This window comes from Melanostigma gelatinosum (assembly GCF_949748355.1).
Source record: "Melanostigma gelatinosum genome assembly, chromosome: 16".
Classification (NCBI taxonomy): Eukaryota; Metazoa; Chordata; class Actinopteri; order Perciformes; family Zoarcidae; genus Melanostigma; species Melanostigma gelatinosum.
In genome coordinates, this window is record NC_136649.1 from 3,250,664 (window position 1) to 3,267,907 (window position 17,244).

A 17,244-nucleotide genomic window follows, 5' to 3' on the forward strand; every position below is an offset into this window, starting at 1 on the left:
CAAAGCTAGGTGAAAATCAGGTTTATGGTTGCTTGTGTGTGCACCATGCGTGCTCTCTTCTTTCTTCTCTCACTTGGTTTCGATTAGGTTGAGAAAATCGATTCCCGTGGAGCCATTTGAGCCAATCAGGGCCCTAGGAGGGAATGGTAAAGCGCAAAAGGCAACGAGGTTGATTTTCTAAAGTGGGGTGTGACAGGAGGGGGTAGGAGGTGTTTGTGGATGTGATTGTGTGCGTGTGTGCGTGCGTGCGTGTGTGCATGTCCACGTGTGTAGGCCGATTTCTTTACGAAGCATGGTTTTATACTGTGAGGGTCCCCTAGTCCCAATCAATTGGACCTCTCTCATGCAGACAATTAGACCTGTGTGTGTGTGTGTGTGTGTGTGTGTGTGTGTGTGTGTGTGTGTGTGTGTGTGTGTGTGTGTGTGTGTGTGTGTGTGTGTGTGATGGGGGCTATCAGACGATTACAGGGGCCGTTGCGATCCAGCCCTTTCAACCACATCTTAGATTAAACGCCATGATGCAGGCATTGCACTGCAGTTTGCAGGTTTGGTGTTGTTTTTCCAGCAGGTGCTGGTCAAAAAATAACTTGGGCGCTTGCATTAAAGGCTAACTCCAATTGCGTGATAAATAAATAACACAAAATTGCGAGATACTTCCTGGGAATATTTCGCATCAAAGCTATTCTTACAGGCAGCACTTTTCTACAAAAGGTTCCAATAGATTCTTGCAGACGGGTTCCTATTGACCCAGAGCAGCGTCTGAGGTAAACTGTTGTATAGCCGAAAGCTACTGTAAGCTTAGTTATTGAGTTTCCTTTCAGTGAAATGCTCTGGGAAACAGTTACAAAGTGTATATGTCCTTTATTGAAACAATATAATGATGGGCAAATTAACTTTAACCTTATGTTTTTTACTCTCTTCAATAAAAAGGAGCAAGGAGAGATAAAAGGGCAGAGCTTAGCCTATCTGGGTATTTAACCAGTGTTGAGAATAAATCTCATGTTGAGGAGAAAACTCAGGTGAACAGACTTAGGTCGAGGCGTTTAGCTCAATTCAAGCAATAAGGTTTATTTGTGACAGAAGTATTATGTCCAGCAGTTAAACGTGCACGGACCTAAAAAGTTCACTCTGTAGGAGTGAATGAAAAGCTAGAAGGCGCTTAAACAGAGTGCGCATGCGTTCATATATTAGGTCCTCCTTTTGGAGCCTATTGGTCAAAGCAATAGTAGGAGGCGGATTTGTTTTTAGCATTCAAATAGCCTGATGGAGCACTGAGCATCTCCGCCCACACTGGCTCACGTCCGGGATCCGCCTTCTCTGGAACGTCAGTGTGTGAGATGTTGATTCAGCCGCATATTGTTATGTTCGGCCAACTAGATAAGCTAGGCGCTAGATATGCAAGGGCGCCTCTTTCTATCTCTAAGATGGAGCAGGCAGTTGAGACTGGTTCTCTGTAAGACTATGTGACATTTAACTGGGGCAAAAGCTATCCTTCAGAGTTCTAGTAATTTCCACGTTGTTCAGGCGAGTGCGGGAGTGCCCCACCTGGCGTTTTTGACCTTCTTGTACTAGAACTCACATATCCGCGTATAAGCTGTGTTTAACATTGAATGAATGTATATTTTTATTTACAAATCCCCCTTTTCACACCTGCTAGGTGTGAACTTCTATGTTTTGGAACTACTCATTCAATGGCTGTAACTCTATGTTTAGGTCCCTATCATCTGAATCGTCTGGATCGGAAACTGGTGGGGTGCTATGTCTAGTTCGGGTGTGTGTCTGATTCGGGGATGGAGAGGGAAGAGGGGCAGTTGAATGAGATGGGTGCTGGTGTGTCTGATACTTGGTTTCTAATCCCCAGATCAGTAAGGCAACTAGTATGCCCATTCCCACCCCCATTATAGTTTTCTTCCCACATCCCACCCTTTCCCAGGTGAAGCGCTGCCGACCTCGGTCGGCGGGGTTTGCATAAGATTGCATAATCTAAGTTCCTGATGCATTTTCCAAATTAGTACGAATTTCTCCTAGTGTTCTGGTTGGTACCGGTGCTGGGACACAATGTGTCAGGTGGTGCCAAGGGACGCCTGATTTGCCCTTGACCTGAACCGAGTGTGAAGTAACCTCCTTCACCTCGTACGGCCCAGTCCACCTGGGGTCAGTCCACTTGCGCTTGTGAACCTTGACCCTGACCCAATCACCTACTTGTATCTGCTTTCCAGCTGCCGCTGCTTCAGGTACTGCTCGAGTCCTCTCGATCTGTTTGGAGAGAGCTTCAGTAAGGGGAGTTAGGGCACTCATATAGTCAGACATTTCAATCTGCTGTACATCCAGAGGTGGCATATGACCTCCATCTCTGGGTGGACCTGGCATCGGCCGGCCAGTCATGATCTCGTGTGGGGAGAGATGTGTTTCTCCCCCTTTTCCGGACCTCATGGCCATAAGGGCCAGGGGCAGGGCCTCAACCCATGTTAATTTGGAGCCCGCGCAAACTTTGGCAATTTTGGCCTTAAAGCAAGGCAAGTTTATTTGTATAGCACATTCCAACAATAAGGTAATTCAAAGTGCTTCACATAAAACCATTAAAAGCATCAAAACATGAGGCAAAAGAAAAGGAGATTTAAAAACAATTAAAGAAACAGTGTAAGAAATAAAATTCAGTCGTAAAAAGTAAAGGAGATTTAAAACATACATTGAAACAATAATTGATGTCTCCCTGAGACATTACGCTGCACGCAATCAACCGTACACTGCCGCAATTCTCAAGGGCCTGATTCGCTCGTTCCACCAGGCCCTGAGATTGCGGGCGATAGACTGACCCGAATCGGTGTGTGATTCCCAGAGATTGCTCTACCTGTGCGAGCATGGTGTTGCTAAAGTGTGATCCGTTATCAGAGCGGATGCATCTCGGCACTCCGTAACGGGGAATCAGTTCTGTCTGCAGCCACCTTACAACTGTCTGCGCGTCTTCTCTCTTGGTGGGAATTGCTTCCACCCATCTTGAAAATCTGTCTACCATTACCACGATGTACCTCTTTCCCTGCACTCTGTTCTCTGGTCATATCTGTATAATCTATGCTGATGTCTTGGAAACAGGCAGAGGGCACGGGATAAGATCCCATCGGTGTCTTGAATGGTTTTCTTGGGTTGTGATTTCCACAAATTTGACATTCATCGCAGAAGAGGAAAGATATCGCTTCCATGTGCGGATGCCACCATAGTTGTTTTAAATTGTCCAATGTCCGTTTCTTTCCCTCGTGTGTAGGTCCGTGGGCCCCTGGTAGGAGTGCTGCACACAGTTCTGCTGAGGCAACCACTCTGCCGTCGTGGGCTCTCCACAGACCTTCTTTGTCTTTTGAGGCTCCTTTTCGTGTCCATTCGGACCATTCCTAAGGTCCTGCTTTCTTTTGATGTTCTTTGATGTGCTCGATTGTGAGCTCAGGGCGGATGTTACAATATGAGAAGTCTTTTCAATCGCTTTTGCCACTGCTGCAACATATCTTGCGCACGTGGATTGACCATTTTCCACAGCGTCAAGTTTTGAAGAATGATACATCAGTACCTGTCTCTCACCCCCCTTTTTCTGGAAGAGTACAGCATTGAGTAGGCTGTCTCTTTCAGAAACATCAAGGTGGAACGGTAGGGAGTAGTCTGGGGAAATGAGTGCGGCGGCATGTGCAAGTGCTTGCTTCAAGTGGGAGAAAGCTGCTTCAGCTTCTTTTGTCCATGTGAGGGTGGCAGTAAGATTTCTGGTGCCCACTTCCTTCAACATCTCTCTGAGAATGGTGGTGTTGTTGGTGTAGTCTGGGATATGGGCTCGTGAGTAGCCTGTTAAACCCAGAAATGAGAGAAGAGTGGCAACAGTGAGCGGTTGGGGATGTTGCAAGATGGTGGCCCTGTGCGTGTGTGACATTTAGAGTGCAATGGACGTGGTCCAGGGGAGTTTTGTATGGGAAAAGCTGAGTGATTTTTGGTTTGAGAATGTTGAACCAATATTGGATGGCAGGGGTCTGGGGGCCAGTTTGGAGACAGCGTAGCCAGTAAACTTCTTCGTCTGTGGGGGACACTGTCTCTGTAATGGGAGCAAGGGAGAGAATGCGTACTGGCATGGACAACGTACTAGTTGGTGGGTTGGACGAGACATGGACACCGTCTTGGTTCATCCAGATAATCAGATTGAGGCGAGTCATCAGATCGCGTCCTAGCAGGTTGACAGGGCAGTTTGGAGCAGAGAGAAAGCTGTGCATGAAGGTTGCATCTTGAAATGTGATGGGGAGAGGGGTGGTGTAACATTGTCGAACTGGAGTACCAGAGACTCCCACCACTGACACAACGGTTGCGTAGTCATCACACTCGAACAGGTGGCTCCAGTATCGACGAGGAAGGTGTGATCCTGTCCATTTACTGAGCACCTGATTAAGGGTTCGCTGGTGAGGCCGAAATGTAGAGTGTGTGACGCCAGTGATTGAGGGGCGTGTCAATAGGGAGGACTGTTGTAACCTCCGGGCCATTGTTGTTGGCTACTTGCCTGTGTGGCATGAGCCCCGCCTTGGGGACCATGTCCCTCGTCCCAAGGAGCCTGATGGGCCCCTTGCTGTGGTCTTTGTCCGTCATAGCCATGTCCGCCTCCTCCTCTGGAGTATTGTCCTCTTCCTCTCTGTGCTTGCTGCAGTGCTGACATGCAGTCTCTTGCGAAGTGTCCCGGTTTCCCACAGTTGTAGCAGAAATAGGATGCTCCCCTTTTTCCAGGTGCTCCTCTTTTTCTGGCTTTGGGGGGCGGGCCATGGGACCGAAGGTGATACTGGGGGGAGGAACCAGAGGAAGTGCTGGAGACAGGCCAGTTGAGGGCGGGGGAGGGGCCGAGGCCAGAGATGCCTGGCCCGGTTCCTGTGCAGTCTTTTCCAGACCTACCGGGGCTTGAGTGGTAGGGGTGATGTCGAGGGGGGTGATGTCGAGTGCCTGATGGGGCCTGGTTTGTTCTTTTCCGGTCGGCATGTCCACCTGTATCCGATCCGTCATGGCCGTTCCTAGTGCCATCATTGCCACTCGCTGTTCCTCTTCTCTGTCTTTGCGGGCTTGCTTCAGTGGGTTAGCGAACCCCCATCGCTTGGTTTGATTTGTCGTTTGATTTCTCTCTGCAGTCTGTGCGTAGGCCACTCGTTTTGTCAAATCGTTGGTAACGAGCAGGAGGTCGTTGATCGATGGAGGTAGTGGACTGGCCGCCTTCCACCATCCCTCCTCTTGCCATCGTTTCATGCAGTTATCCCAATGAATCTTGTCTCTTTTCCATGCAGCCTTGCCTCCTGTGGCTTTTACAGCTTTTTTCAGTTTTGCACGCAGTGCTTCTGAGTAGCCACCAGATGGAGCCACAGCTCCAGCCATGTCTTCTTGTGTTCTTCTTCTTCTTTTTTTCAGTTCAAGTTGTTTTTTTGTTTTTGTTTTTTTAATCAATTCCAATCTTTTTTTTTTTCTCAAAATTCTTTTTTTTTTTTTTCAAATTTCAAATTTCAAATTTCAAATTTCAAATTTCAAAATTTTCAATATAAAATGTTTGGATGCAGTACTCCCGAATGTCCACCAGATGGAGCCAAAGCTCCTGTCAAATGTTCTTGTGCAGTTCCTGAAGTACCACCAGAGGGAGCCAAAGCTCCTGTCAAATGTTCTTGTGCCCTCTGTCCTAGTTGTTATCTCTCCCTGCTTTGGCTGCAGCTGTCTTTCTTATCTAAGATGTTCACTCCCTTGCCTCTGTGCCTTTGCCTGCTGTGTCTTCGCTCCTAACTCTGTTCACGGTTCTTATGGATATCTATTACATATATTAACCCTCAGCTTTCCTCTTCTATTCTAGTGTTTGTGGTTCTGTGTTTGAGTGCAAAGTTTGTGTCTTATGCGTGTGCTCTGCTCCACTGACCGTCAATCTCTGAAAAGCACACCAACCTGGTGAAAAACACTACAACTTTACAACTACACATGTACTCTCTAACACCTGTACGCTTCACACAGTCACTCACATCCATACCAGATTGACACCATACACTGCCGTCACTGAAATACGCACAAATCACATATAGATCTGCTCTTATAGCGTTTTCACGAGCACGGTCCCGAAGGAGATGGATACCTAATAGGCATTACTCAACACTCAATCGACCATACACTGCCGTGATTCCACAAATAATCGCACACAGACCTCGTCAGGAAAGGTCTATTGACCTTATTGTTTACAGTGTACGCCTTGTGCGAACACGGTCCCTAAGGAAATGGCGAATTCTTGTGCTACAATTGAATCGATGTCTCCCTGAGATCATCTATGCTGCATGCAAACCCATACACTGCCACTTCTGCAATACTGGTACACAAACCTCATCAATTACCTCAATTTGACCTCCTCAATTTATTTTTTTCAATTAAAATTCTCTGGATGGATCTTCGTTTTACAGTGTACAACATTGCATGAATGTGGTCCCCTCTAGGAAATGGCGTTTTGCAGTCTCCAGACACACTACAGTCACATCAGCGTATTTCAACAACAATTCTATATACTCGATCCAAATCTCAGCTTGCAACTTCGCATAAATCAACAGTGTGGCCCGGAATTCAGTCTTTCAGACCGTCATTGGTCAGCGAACCGAAGCTTTCGCCACGGCTGTGTAACCTCCGAACAGTTATCAAAACTTACACGGTGAACACGATGCCAGTTTATAGAACTTACAATCCTTAATTTCTGTTAGATCCACTCACACACATGTACATTCTATGCTACAAAACCCCCACTGCTGTCATAACAATCCTGTCACAATGCTTCGTCAATTTATCTTTAAAAATTTAGTCAAAGCAATTCATACTCACACCCGGTACTTCTGATCAATTCAATTTGGTTTTTCCTACATACAATTCTGCAGATTTCATTTAAATAGGCTCTGCGCTTACCTTTTGATTGCAGCTGCTTTGATCAGTTTCCCGAGGTGATAAGAATCGTTCCGGCAGGCCTCCGGAATCCCCAGCCTCTCGGGAAAACACCTGTTGTTTTGTCTGTTGACAGAAGAAAAAGTCCGTCACGAGATGTCTCTCCTACTGATCGTTAAGAACCATCCTCTGCTACCATGTTGAGAATAAATCTCATGTTGAGGAGAAAACTCAGGTGAACAGACTTAGGTCGAGGCGTTTAGCTCAATTCAAGCAATAAGGTTTATTTGTGACAGAAGTATTATGTCCAGCAGTTAAACGTGCACGGACCTAAAAAGTTCACTCTGTAGGAGTGAATGAAAAGCTAGAAGGCGCTTAAACAGAGTGCGCATGCGTTCATATATTAGGTCCTCCTTTTGGAGCCTATTGGTCAAAGCAATAGTAGGAGGCGGATTTGTTTTTAGCATTCAAATAGCCTGATGGAGCACTGAGCATCTCCGCCCACACTGGCTCACGTCCGGGATCCGCCTTCTCTGGAACGTCAGTGTGTGAGATGTTGATTCAGCCGCATATTGTTATGTTCGGCCAACTAGATAAGCTAGGCGCTAGATATGCAAGGGCGCCTCTTTCTATCTCTAAGATGGAGCAGGCAGTTGAGACTGGTTCTCTGTAAGACTATGTGACATTTAACTGGGGCAAAAGCTATCCTTCAGAGTTCTAGTAATTTCCACGTTGTTCAGGCGAGTGCGGGAGTGCCCCACCTGGCGTTTTTGACCTTCTTGTACTAGAACTCACATATCCGCGTATAAGCTGTGTTTAACATTGAATGAATGTATATTTTTATTTACACCAGGAACCAGTGTTGTGTCAGATCTTCTTCCCTTTCGCTCTCTGTGTTTGGAGGATAAGGTTGGGTTGAGATTAAGCTCTCAGAAAAGGTCTGGTTGCGGGTAGCTATACATTTTCAACCTTTTCGAGAGGCGTGTCGCATAGTAGTGTCCTGTATTAGGCCTGCTGATTAAAATAAAAATATTTACTTGTATGAAAATAAGTAAATAAATAACTATGAAACTGTGAAATTAAAAAGTCATAAATATATATAAAAATGCGTATCATTTTACATTCAGTTATTTATCTTTATATTTCCATATCTATTTATTTATTATTTTATTTATTTATCTTCATATTTTCACATTTTTTAATTTCCTTAATTATTGTTCTTTATTTTTCCACATTTATTTTCTTATTCTTTTGCAGATTTATTCTTTATTATGCACTCCTGTGACTCCATACAGTACAAGCCTAATGGAAAACATACTTTCTAAACAACTGAACTAAAAGCTCACACACACACACACACACACACACACACACACACACACACACACACACACACACACACACACACACACCGCCCCTGGTGTTCCTCTATCCGTGCTAAAATCTCACTCGGAAGGAGGAAAGACACGCACACTCTGTTTGTGTTGGCTGTTGGCTTTGTGTGTAAGGTGCTGGGATTAAACTCATATGGATGCAAAGCACAGCAAAGAGGGGTAACAATGTGAAGAGCAAGAGCCAGAGCGAGAGACAAAGAGCGGGAGAAGTGCCTCTGCCAGACATAGATATATGGGGCTGTAAAACCTCCATAGCTCTCCCCGACACTATTTACATACCATTCCAGGAGCCGGAGAGCCAGCTTGTTGCAGAGCTCAAGGTCAAATGCACATAACTTCTATTCTTCAATAAGAGAGGAAGGCAGTATGAGATACTGTACACCTGCACCGCCTCTCCCTCTTCCTTGCGTGAATTAATTGGTACTATAGGGAATCATGCAGTGTGTAAATCTCAAAGTGGTGAGTGCATTTTAATTGGTCCTATGGCGTGCTGATTTATATGTTGGGAGTGTGTGTGCGTGGTATCTGACGCGCTGCAGTATCCATCTATAAGGCCCATGAGCTGCTGGGAGCTCCAGTAAGCTGTGGGCATACTCGTATTAATCACATTGTGGGGACAGAAATGGGATTGGGACAAAAAGCTGGTGCTCACAATTTCCACCGTTTGATTTTCGGGTTGTTTGTTTTTTGTAAAAGGGAGTAAGGGTGGCTGTGGTTTAGCGGGGTAGCGTGAGTCAACTTTAAAATGTAGCTCCTCTTCTCCACATGTGGAAGTGTCCTTGAGCGAGACACTGAAGTTGTTTCTGAGATGCTTTACAGCAGCTCACATCTCCGAATGCTTAGGATGCTTTAAACACAGAGGTTGAGTTTTGCTACGTTGCGCTGTGGACAGTACGATTGTACGTGACGACATAAATTAAGTTTACCTTGTTTTTTTGTATTTTATTTTTAAGGTTAAGCCTTTGGGGTTATTTAGGTGTTTAGAAGTCTCACAACACACTGGTTATCGGTCTGACAACGACTTAGTCTCTAGGGGCAACAGCCAATATTTCCGGGGATCGGGTTAGCCAGCGGACTTCCTCTTCTGTGAGCCGGTCAATTGTCCGATTAGTAACTTGAGATGGTAGTTGTTTCACTAGTGGACAATTTACAAGTAAAAAAAAAAGCTAAGTCATCGTCCGACAGTAGACGATGAGTTCTGAGATTTCAGCCAAAACTTTCCGCATCTTTTTTCTCTCCATTGGACTGTTTGCCTGCATGCAACCAAAACTCACTCAAACGTGATCGGTCAAAACTACTCAACAAACTCAACAAACGGAAACCAGAACGCTCCAGAGACCAAAATCTTGTCCCGTTGTGTACAGATTCGGAATCTGTTCATAGAAATGACTCTTAAAGTGGTTCAGGTTAAAGGTTAGGTTAGGTTAGTCATTCACTCAGCTGTAGTCAAGTAACCTGAATTTATTGGTTATTAAAACTATTCCATGAAATTCCTAGCAGTTGATTAGTTAAGGCTCTCTGCTTGCTGGTGTCAGTGCTGATGATCTGCCGGTTTCATTTTGCATCATGTTATTTTCAGACGAAAGCTTTCATGTATGGTAACGCACTCTCAGTTTGCGCTCTGGGTTGTCGTCGGCGACAGCATCAAAGAGAGACTGCCCACTCTGATATTCATTACAGCAGAATGATTCGGTTTCTGTCCAAGGCTCCGCCAGTCGGTGTCGGGTTCTGGAGTTTCCCCTTCGGCCATATCCTCCCCGTTGCTGCTGCAGCCTCGAGTGGCCTCTCTCCGGCTGAATATCCGAGTCGGCCAAAACCATGGACTGTATAGAAGAAGGGGACGTAGTCATGGTGTCATCCCCCATTGATTTGTGGACTGCTGTTTTGAAGCCTCGAGTTTGTTGATTTCGCTGTCGCCATCTTGGAATACGCCCGCCACTATGTTTTTTTCGCAACCAATGAACAAACGTCACCATATTAGGAATGCGGAGAAGTGATGTAGAGACGCCGTATACGGCTCTGGTAGCAACAGTGATCTGTCAATCACAGTAAGCCCGCCTTAAATCATACTTTATGGTCTGTTTGACTCTAAATGGACCATCATTTACTAAATGAACATCATGCTGTATTGAAGAAGACTTGAAACTAGAGATTGAGACCATAAACTCATGTTTACAATGTTTACTGAGGCAATAAATCAAGAGAGAAGTAGAGTCATTTTCTCACAGACTTCTATACAACCAGAGGAGTCGCCCCCTGGTGGACACTAGAGAGAATGCAAGTTTAGGACTCTTCAGCATTGGCTTCACTCGGCAGAACCGGAGGTTGCCGCCTGGCCAAAACACTGTCAAAATGTACATTGTCAAAATCCTCGTCCATGACATCCTCGACACTCATATTTTGGGGCGTCTTTTTCGCTGCTGAAAACTAGTTTGCAATACAAGCGTAGAGAACAAGGCCATTTGTTTTAGCAGCATTGTGCCACGAAGCTGAAGTAGCACTCTGTAGTTCTACCTTGCCTCTGAAGACGTCACTGGATGGAGGGAGAACAACAGACTTTGGTGTTGCACCACAGAGAAAAGGCACATCGGCAAGAACTGCAGCCATTTTTTTACACTATCCCTAACTCAGATAGATGGAGATAAGTTTGAAAATCAGTGAATTTTCCCTTTAAGTGTTGGCTAAATAGGCTACAGCCTGGTGAGTATTTTTTAGATAACAATCACAAATTAAATGTGATAAATGAGATATATTCCTCAAATCTTTTTGTCCATGTTGTTATGCATACTTAAGGGTGAGGATACCCACTGGATTTGGCTTCAGCTGAATTTAACAATACATTTTTTACACAGAATGAGATCCGGATTTTGCCTCCCATCTTTCATAGTGTAGTGGTGTGTGGAAGAGATGGCTTCATGGCCAGTATGGAGAGGAGGAATGATCACAGCTAAACTGATTTCAACAACTTTCAATGTGCGTATTGCATACATGTATATTGTATTATGACAGACTTAAAAACAAACATATTCAGGCAGCGAATAGAAGTCAATGTGGTTTCCTCTTCAGTGACAAAATGTGTGTCTGTGTGTGTGTGTGTGTGTGTGTGTGTGTGTGTGTGTGTGTGTGTGTGTGTGTGTGTGTGTGTGTGTGTGTGTGTGTGTGTGTGTGTGTGAGAGAGAGTGTGTGAGTGTGTGTGTGCGTGCGTGTGTGTGTGTGCGTGTGCGTGTGCGCGCGTGTTCCCCATGGCATTGTGCAGGAGGGCAGTGAAATCTGTCCCTCAGCAGTCATGAATTTACAGCCCTGATAAACACCGCCCCTCTCGCCCTCTCCCCGCTCCACCTTTTTCTAATAGGACTGTGCATATTTGAAATTTGGATTAAATCCAAAAGCAAACTTTTGACTCCCCTCCCTTGCTCCATCATTTTTGTTTTATCTCCCACGAACACTCACCTTCAATAACACACGCTCTGCGTCAAACACCGGGCATTGTTGCTGCTGCTGCTTCAAGTTGACAAACGAGTCCGAGGAAATCAAGTCGTCTAATGCAGTGATTCTTAACCATAGGGCCGCGGCCCATGATAGGGCCGCGGCCCATGATAGGGCCGCGGCCCATGATAGGGCCGCGGCCCATGATAGGGCCGCGGGCCCATGATAGGACCGCGGCCCATGATAGGACCGCGGCCCATGATAGGGCCGCGGCCCATGATAGGACCGCGGCCCATGATAGGGCCGCGGCCCATGATAGGGCCGCGGCCCATGATAGGGCCGCGGCCCATGATAGGGCCGCGGCCCATGATAGGGCCGCGGCCCATGATAGGGCCGCGGCCCATGATAGGGCCGCGGCCCATGATTGGGCCGTGAGCGCCACCTAGAGGGCCGCGAGGGCCGCGGGACCGCATAGGTTATCAATTGAAGACACCAGAGATATTACTGTTATCCATGAGACGCTCAGTTACAATATAGCTTCCCACCACCTGGTGGCGGTAATGAGTCAGTCAGTTGTTTAACAAGCTGCAATAAGCAGAAGAAGATACTCAGCTAGCCGCTAGCCTGTAGCGAAAGTTATGGATAAGTTATTAAAAAGAAAAAATGAAGACGACAGTGGTGCCATACCCCCCAAAAGTCTAAATGTGTGTGTGCAAGTACAACCCTGACTTTCTTCAGTACGGCTTTGTGAACGGAGGCAACGAGGCAGAGCCGAGGGCTCAGTGTGTGGAATGTGGGCTAATGCTGTCAAACGAAGCACTGAAGCCTTCAAAAATAAAGCGACACCAAGCGACGAAACATCCAACGCTCGTGGGAAAGTCTGTTGGGCTTCTTGTTGTGTATGCAGGTTTACATACACATGATAATAAATGTCTTTGTGATCATCACATTGTATCATCTCATTTATTTAACAAGGGTTTTGCCTGTTCAACACCGGCATCCTCGATCCCCTCCCCTTCCGTTCCAACGGCTTGTTTGCGCAAATACGTCACAAAACATGTCCGTGTTTGGTATCCCAGCATGCCCAAAATCCTCATCTTTGCAAAGAAATCATTGATTTTCTTTCATTTCTTATGGATTTTTCACAAAAGGAGCCCACACACACACTGTCCAAAGTCGCCATAACCGCTGCAAGTCGTATCTTGCAGCATTTCGATGGAAAAAGACACATTACAGACCCGACAACGTGCTAGCGGATGTTACCATGGAGCTACTGGCTTCAGAAAACGCTAGTACTTATAGTACAAACCTTATCCTCCTCTTCCATAAGCCGTCAACCAACGTTTGCGTCACTGAGCTATTCTCATTCTCGTTCGTGCGCTCGGACGCAGCCATTAAGCACAGCAAGTCCGCTACTCACACACCACGTCTTCGACCATATATACATAGTTTTTGCAGTTTGCAAAGGCTAAAAATAAAAGGAAAATCATATAATATCAAAATATAAAGGGAGAAACACCTTTAGTGTGTCAGAATATCATGTGGTTACCATGTGTCCATTTGGGTCTCCAAATGTCCTTTTAGAGCTCCGCCTGGATCTCTTCATGGAAGAAACTCTGTAGAATGGTCATACTTTGTCCAATCTTCTTCAAATTTGAGGCAGTTGTTCACTGATAGTGTAGTTACAGCCCTATACTGTCCTTTACCTGTACAGATACAGCCACCGGCAGTTATTTATACTGAAAGATATTTTTTTATTTTATGCGGACAAAAATCTTAAATTTTTACTGACTCCAAAGGCCCACTGCTCTGTTGCTGTATGACCTACAGGTTGTCTGACACTTTTGATGCATATAGTCAGAGTGGGCCCCGGGACACTTTGTACTTGAAAAGTTGGGCCCCGAGGTCAAAAAGGTTAAGAACCCCTGCTCTAATGGACCAAAGTCCTGAAATAAACGCCGTCATTTCGTAAACCGGTGACAGCGGTTTACAGCTGTGATGCGCTCAGACATCCAAACCTTCAGCCAGACCACGTGTGCACCTCTGTGACATTTTACATCCTTTAACCGAGATTAGACTCTTTTTATTTTTTTAAGTCAAACCCCTTAACAAGCATATAGCAGCTTTCCCAGGCCAAGGTTATGTTTAGCTTATTGCCGGGTCTCTGACTGCACTGACATATTGCTTTTAAAGCCGACAGGACTCAGACTTCAAAGCGCAGCTTTCTCACATGGGTTGTGTCTTCTTTCTTATCCTGTGTAGTTGTGTTTCTGCCGACACTGCAGAGCTGTTAGGCCTACCCGAACTGAGGAGAACAAACGGCAAAAAGAATACGAGTGATCAAATCAACCACAAGGGAAGTGTAAAGCAACAGTTTAGGCTCCAGTGTGTCAGGTCTGGTGAGGCCCCTATGGCTCGCGTGCAAAATACATATTTTAAGCCGAGCGCAAGAAGCATGCAGCGAGGAATCAATACTCTGCAGAAAGTAGTATGCAGGGAGGAATCAAAGCTAAGTATGCAGTAAGAGCTACCACTTCTTTCACACCGCTGAGGCGAGGCTGTACCCACTGCTGTGTTTGAACACTAGATTGACAGAATTGGGCTGCTGGATTTGCCAATAAGTTCTCTGTGCTAAACGTGCAGAACTCTGTTGTATGCTAATGTCACTGTCTTGAGCAAATAGTGATGAGCTGAACTGGGGAAAATGTGGAGAAATATTTCTTTTTTAACGGAGGTGGTCACATCGTGCTCATCTTCCAGGTTCATACTTATTTTGGGTTTCTACTAGAACATGTTTACATGCTTTAATGTTCAAAAACAGATTGTTTTTCTTACACTGTTCGTAACTAGATGTTTTAGCTCCTGACTTTTTAAGAAAAGCCCAAGCTGCTAGCGTGGCTGTAGACTGTTTGTCTTGTTTAATAATTGGCAACAAATCTCACCAATAGTAGCGATGCACCGATACCAATATGCTATGTTGGTGTGATACTGACTCAAACAGCTGGATTGGGTATTGGTGACAAAAGTCTGATCTGGTAGTGCATACCATTATTTGAATAAATTACAACTCAGTACATTTATATCTATGAATTTATTTGTTACATTTTGTTCTACAAAGTTAGGAAAGTAATCTCGAAGTCAAGCCTGATGTTGCCTTACACATGAAAGAATGATCCCGGTCTCTGCCACACAGTGACGCATACACATAAATCATGAAACGCTGGTATTGGATCAGTTCTCGGCATCGATACCTAAAGCCCAGGTATCGGTATCAGGACTGAGAAAAGTCAGGTCCATGCATCGCCAATAAAAATAGACCAAAACCAAGAACGAATTGATCCTACTAACAAGTAGTGTGTGGTTAAAACAGCCATAGAACTCTATTGTTGTCCATAACTATCAATGAGCCACAGTGTTCCTTCATCACCATCAACACACCCTTCAGTTTATTTCGACTCGAAACACCTCTGTACCATCTGACAGAAGTGCTCACTGGAACACCAGATTACTGCTCTGCTTAAAATAGGCCCCAACAATGCATTTGCTTGTGTTAGATGATGAGTAACTTTAGCTCACAGCTATAGGGACTGAGCCTTTTCTCTGTCACAGACGGGACGGAAATCAGAAGGTATTATTATAGAAGGACCCACAATTTCTTGGTTTGGAGCTTTTGTAATGGAAATTTATCACCAAAAGAAAAATATAGCAACCTTAACGTTTGTTAAAACAAACATGTATGATGTGCAAGATTTCCTTCTTGACACTGCAAATGCAGGATACATGCATTCACATATCTGCACGTATCTAAAAGTCAATGTAACTGTGATATTGTACAAGGTGCTGTATTAACAGGCATGTGAATCTGACCAACACGCTCCATTCGCTCCAGTGCTGCAGCATGTGTGGATGAGCCTGTAGGCATGTTTGACCAACATCTGCATTCTAATTGACTGTGACTTTCTGCTTGTGTGTGTGTGTGTGTGTGTGTGTGTGTGTGTGTGTATTTACAGCGTGCTGTGGGAGCCCATGGGGGATGGCAAGCGTGTGATTTCATTGGCTGATAACCATGCACTACTCTGGGACCTGCAGGATAGCTCAACACAGGCCACGGTAACACGCACACACACACACACACACACACACACACACACACACACACACTGTAAGCCACAGTACATACAGAGGCACTCACCCCATATCGCACAATAGCTAACTCATTATTTGATAGCCACCATATCGTCTGTGTGTTATCAGGCGCGCACATCCTCTCTGCGACAAAAGAGTATCCACTATTCATTCTGTCTCTCTCACACACACACACACACACACACACACACACACACACACACACACACACACACACACACACACACACACACACACACACACAGTATCTGGGAAGGTTTATAAGATGTGGCCACTTTCATATTATTCTGGCCAAGTCTCTCCAACAGTGATAGTAATAGTCTTGTTCAATAAGTAGGAGGAAAGTCATTCACTGGATCTATTTCTTCACAGTCCATTGACTGGTGTCATACATTGTGTTTCACATGAAAATGTAAGAGAGCTGCACTACATGGCCAAATGTGTGGACACTGTAATATATACACGTATATGATAGTGAAACGTCTCGTTCCAAATCTGGAGGCATTAGTATGCTGCTATCAGTGCTTTTAAAGGAGCTCTGAACTTAAGCTTCGTTTCAACCAGAAGAACTAGATTTAGTTCCTGCGCAGTATTCGCTCATGCCTAGAAACAGACAAGTGCTCTCTTTAGGGGTAGTAGGCTACCTTCCACAGGAATTATCAGGCCGGAGTGTGTATGGCTGAGCAATACTATGGCTACTTGAAATTCTGTACAGCTTCATTCAGAATATAAGAAGGTGTTGGGTCTAGTATCAATAGCATGTGGAGAGAGGACAGTTCTTGTTGTTTTTTTAAAAGTATAAAACAATGTAATGCTGTCGTTTTCCCAGCTAGTTTTGGAAAAATGTGAAATTAAGAGAGAGACTATGGAAGCCCTGAGAGGCAAGCTGGGGAAAAATATTCTGTTATCCATTTTTCTGATCCAAGTCTGATTTGAAGTTGTTTTCTCCCTGGTGTTTATGACATAAGAGTGGGTGCATAAAGCTTTTGCCAGGATACTATTTTTAGTTTCATTCAAAAGTTTTCCCAGGATGAGTTACTTTTTTCCATCAGTGAAAACGTGAGGGGAAAAAGTTTTACTATTTTTTTTTTTTTTTTTTTTTTTTTTTTTTTGGCAAAAATCGTATTCGTTGTGTTTGTTGTTGTTGTTATACCAATTTCGGCCACAAGAGGCTGAAGTGCACCACCATCCCATGTTCGAAAAAATGACTAAAAACTTGTACATTCTGTATTAAAATTCACCTGGAAGATAACTTACAAAAGCTCTTCTCCACTGATGCATGTACTTGTAAACTAAATTGGAATGTTGTAGATCGGCAATTTTAGGTACTTTATATACTTCTGGGTATATTAATAGCCAATTGCTGCCTTGTTTTTTA

General features: G+C 44.8%; 1 protein-coding gene across 1 annotated transcript in view; it reads left to right on the forward strand.

Moving 5' to 3' along the window:
- Positions 1 to 17,244, forward strand: part of eipr1 (EARP complex and GARP complex interacting protein 1) — a 72,443-nt gene that overhangs the window by 21,673 nt on the left and 33,526 nt on the right. Inside the window, exon 5 of the mRNA XM_079287234.1 lies at positions 15,731 to 15,830. Coding sequence (XP_079143360.1) covers positions 15,731 to 15,830 — 100 coding nt within the window. The remainder of the gene's footprint in view (positions 1 to 15,730; positions 15,831 to 17,244) is intronic.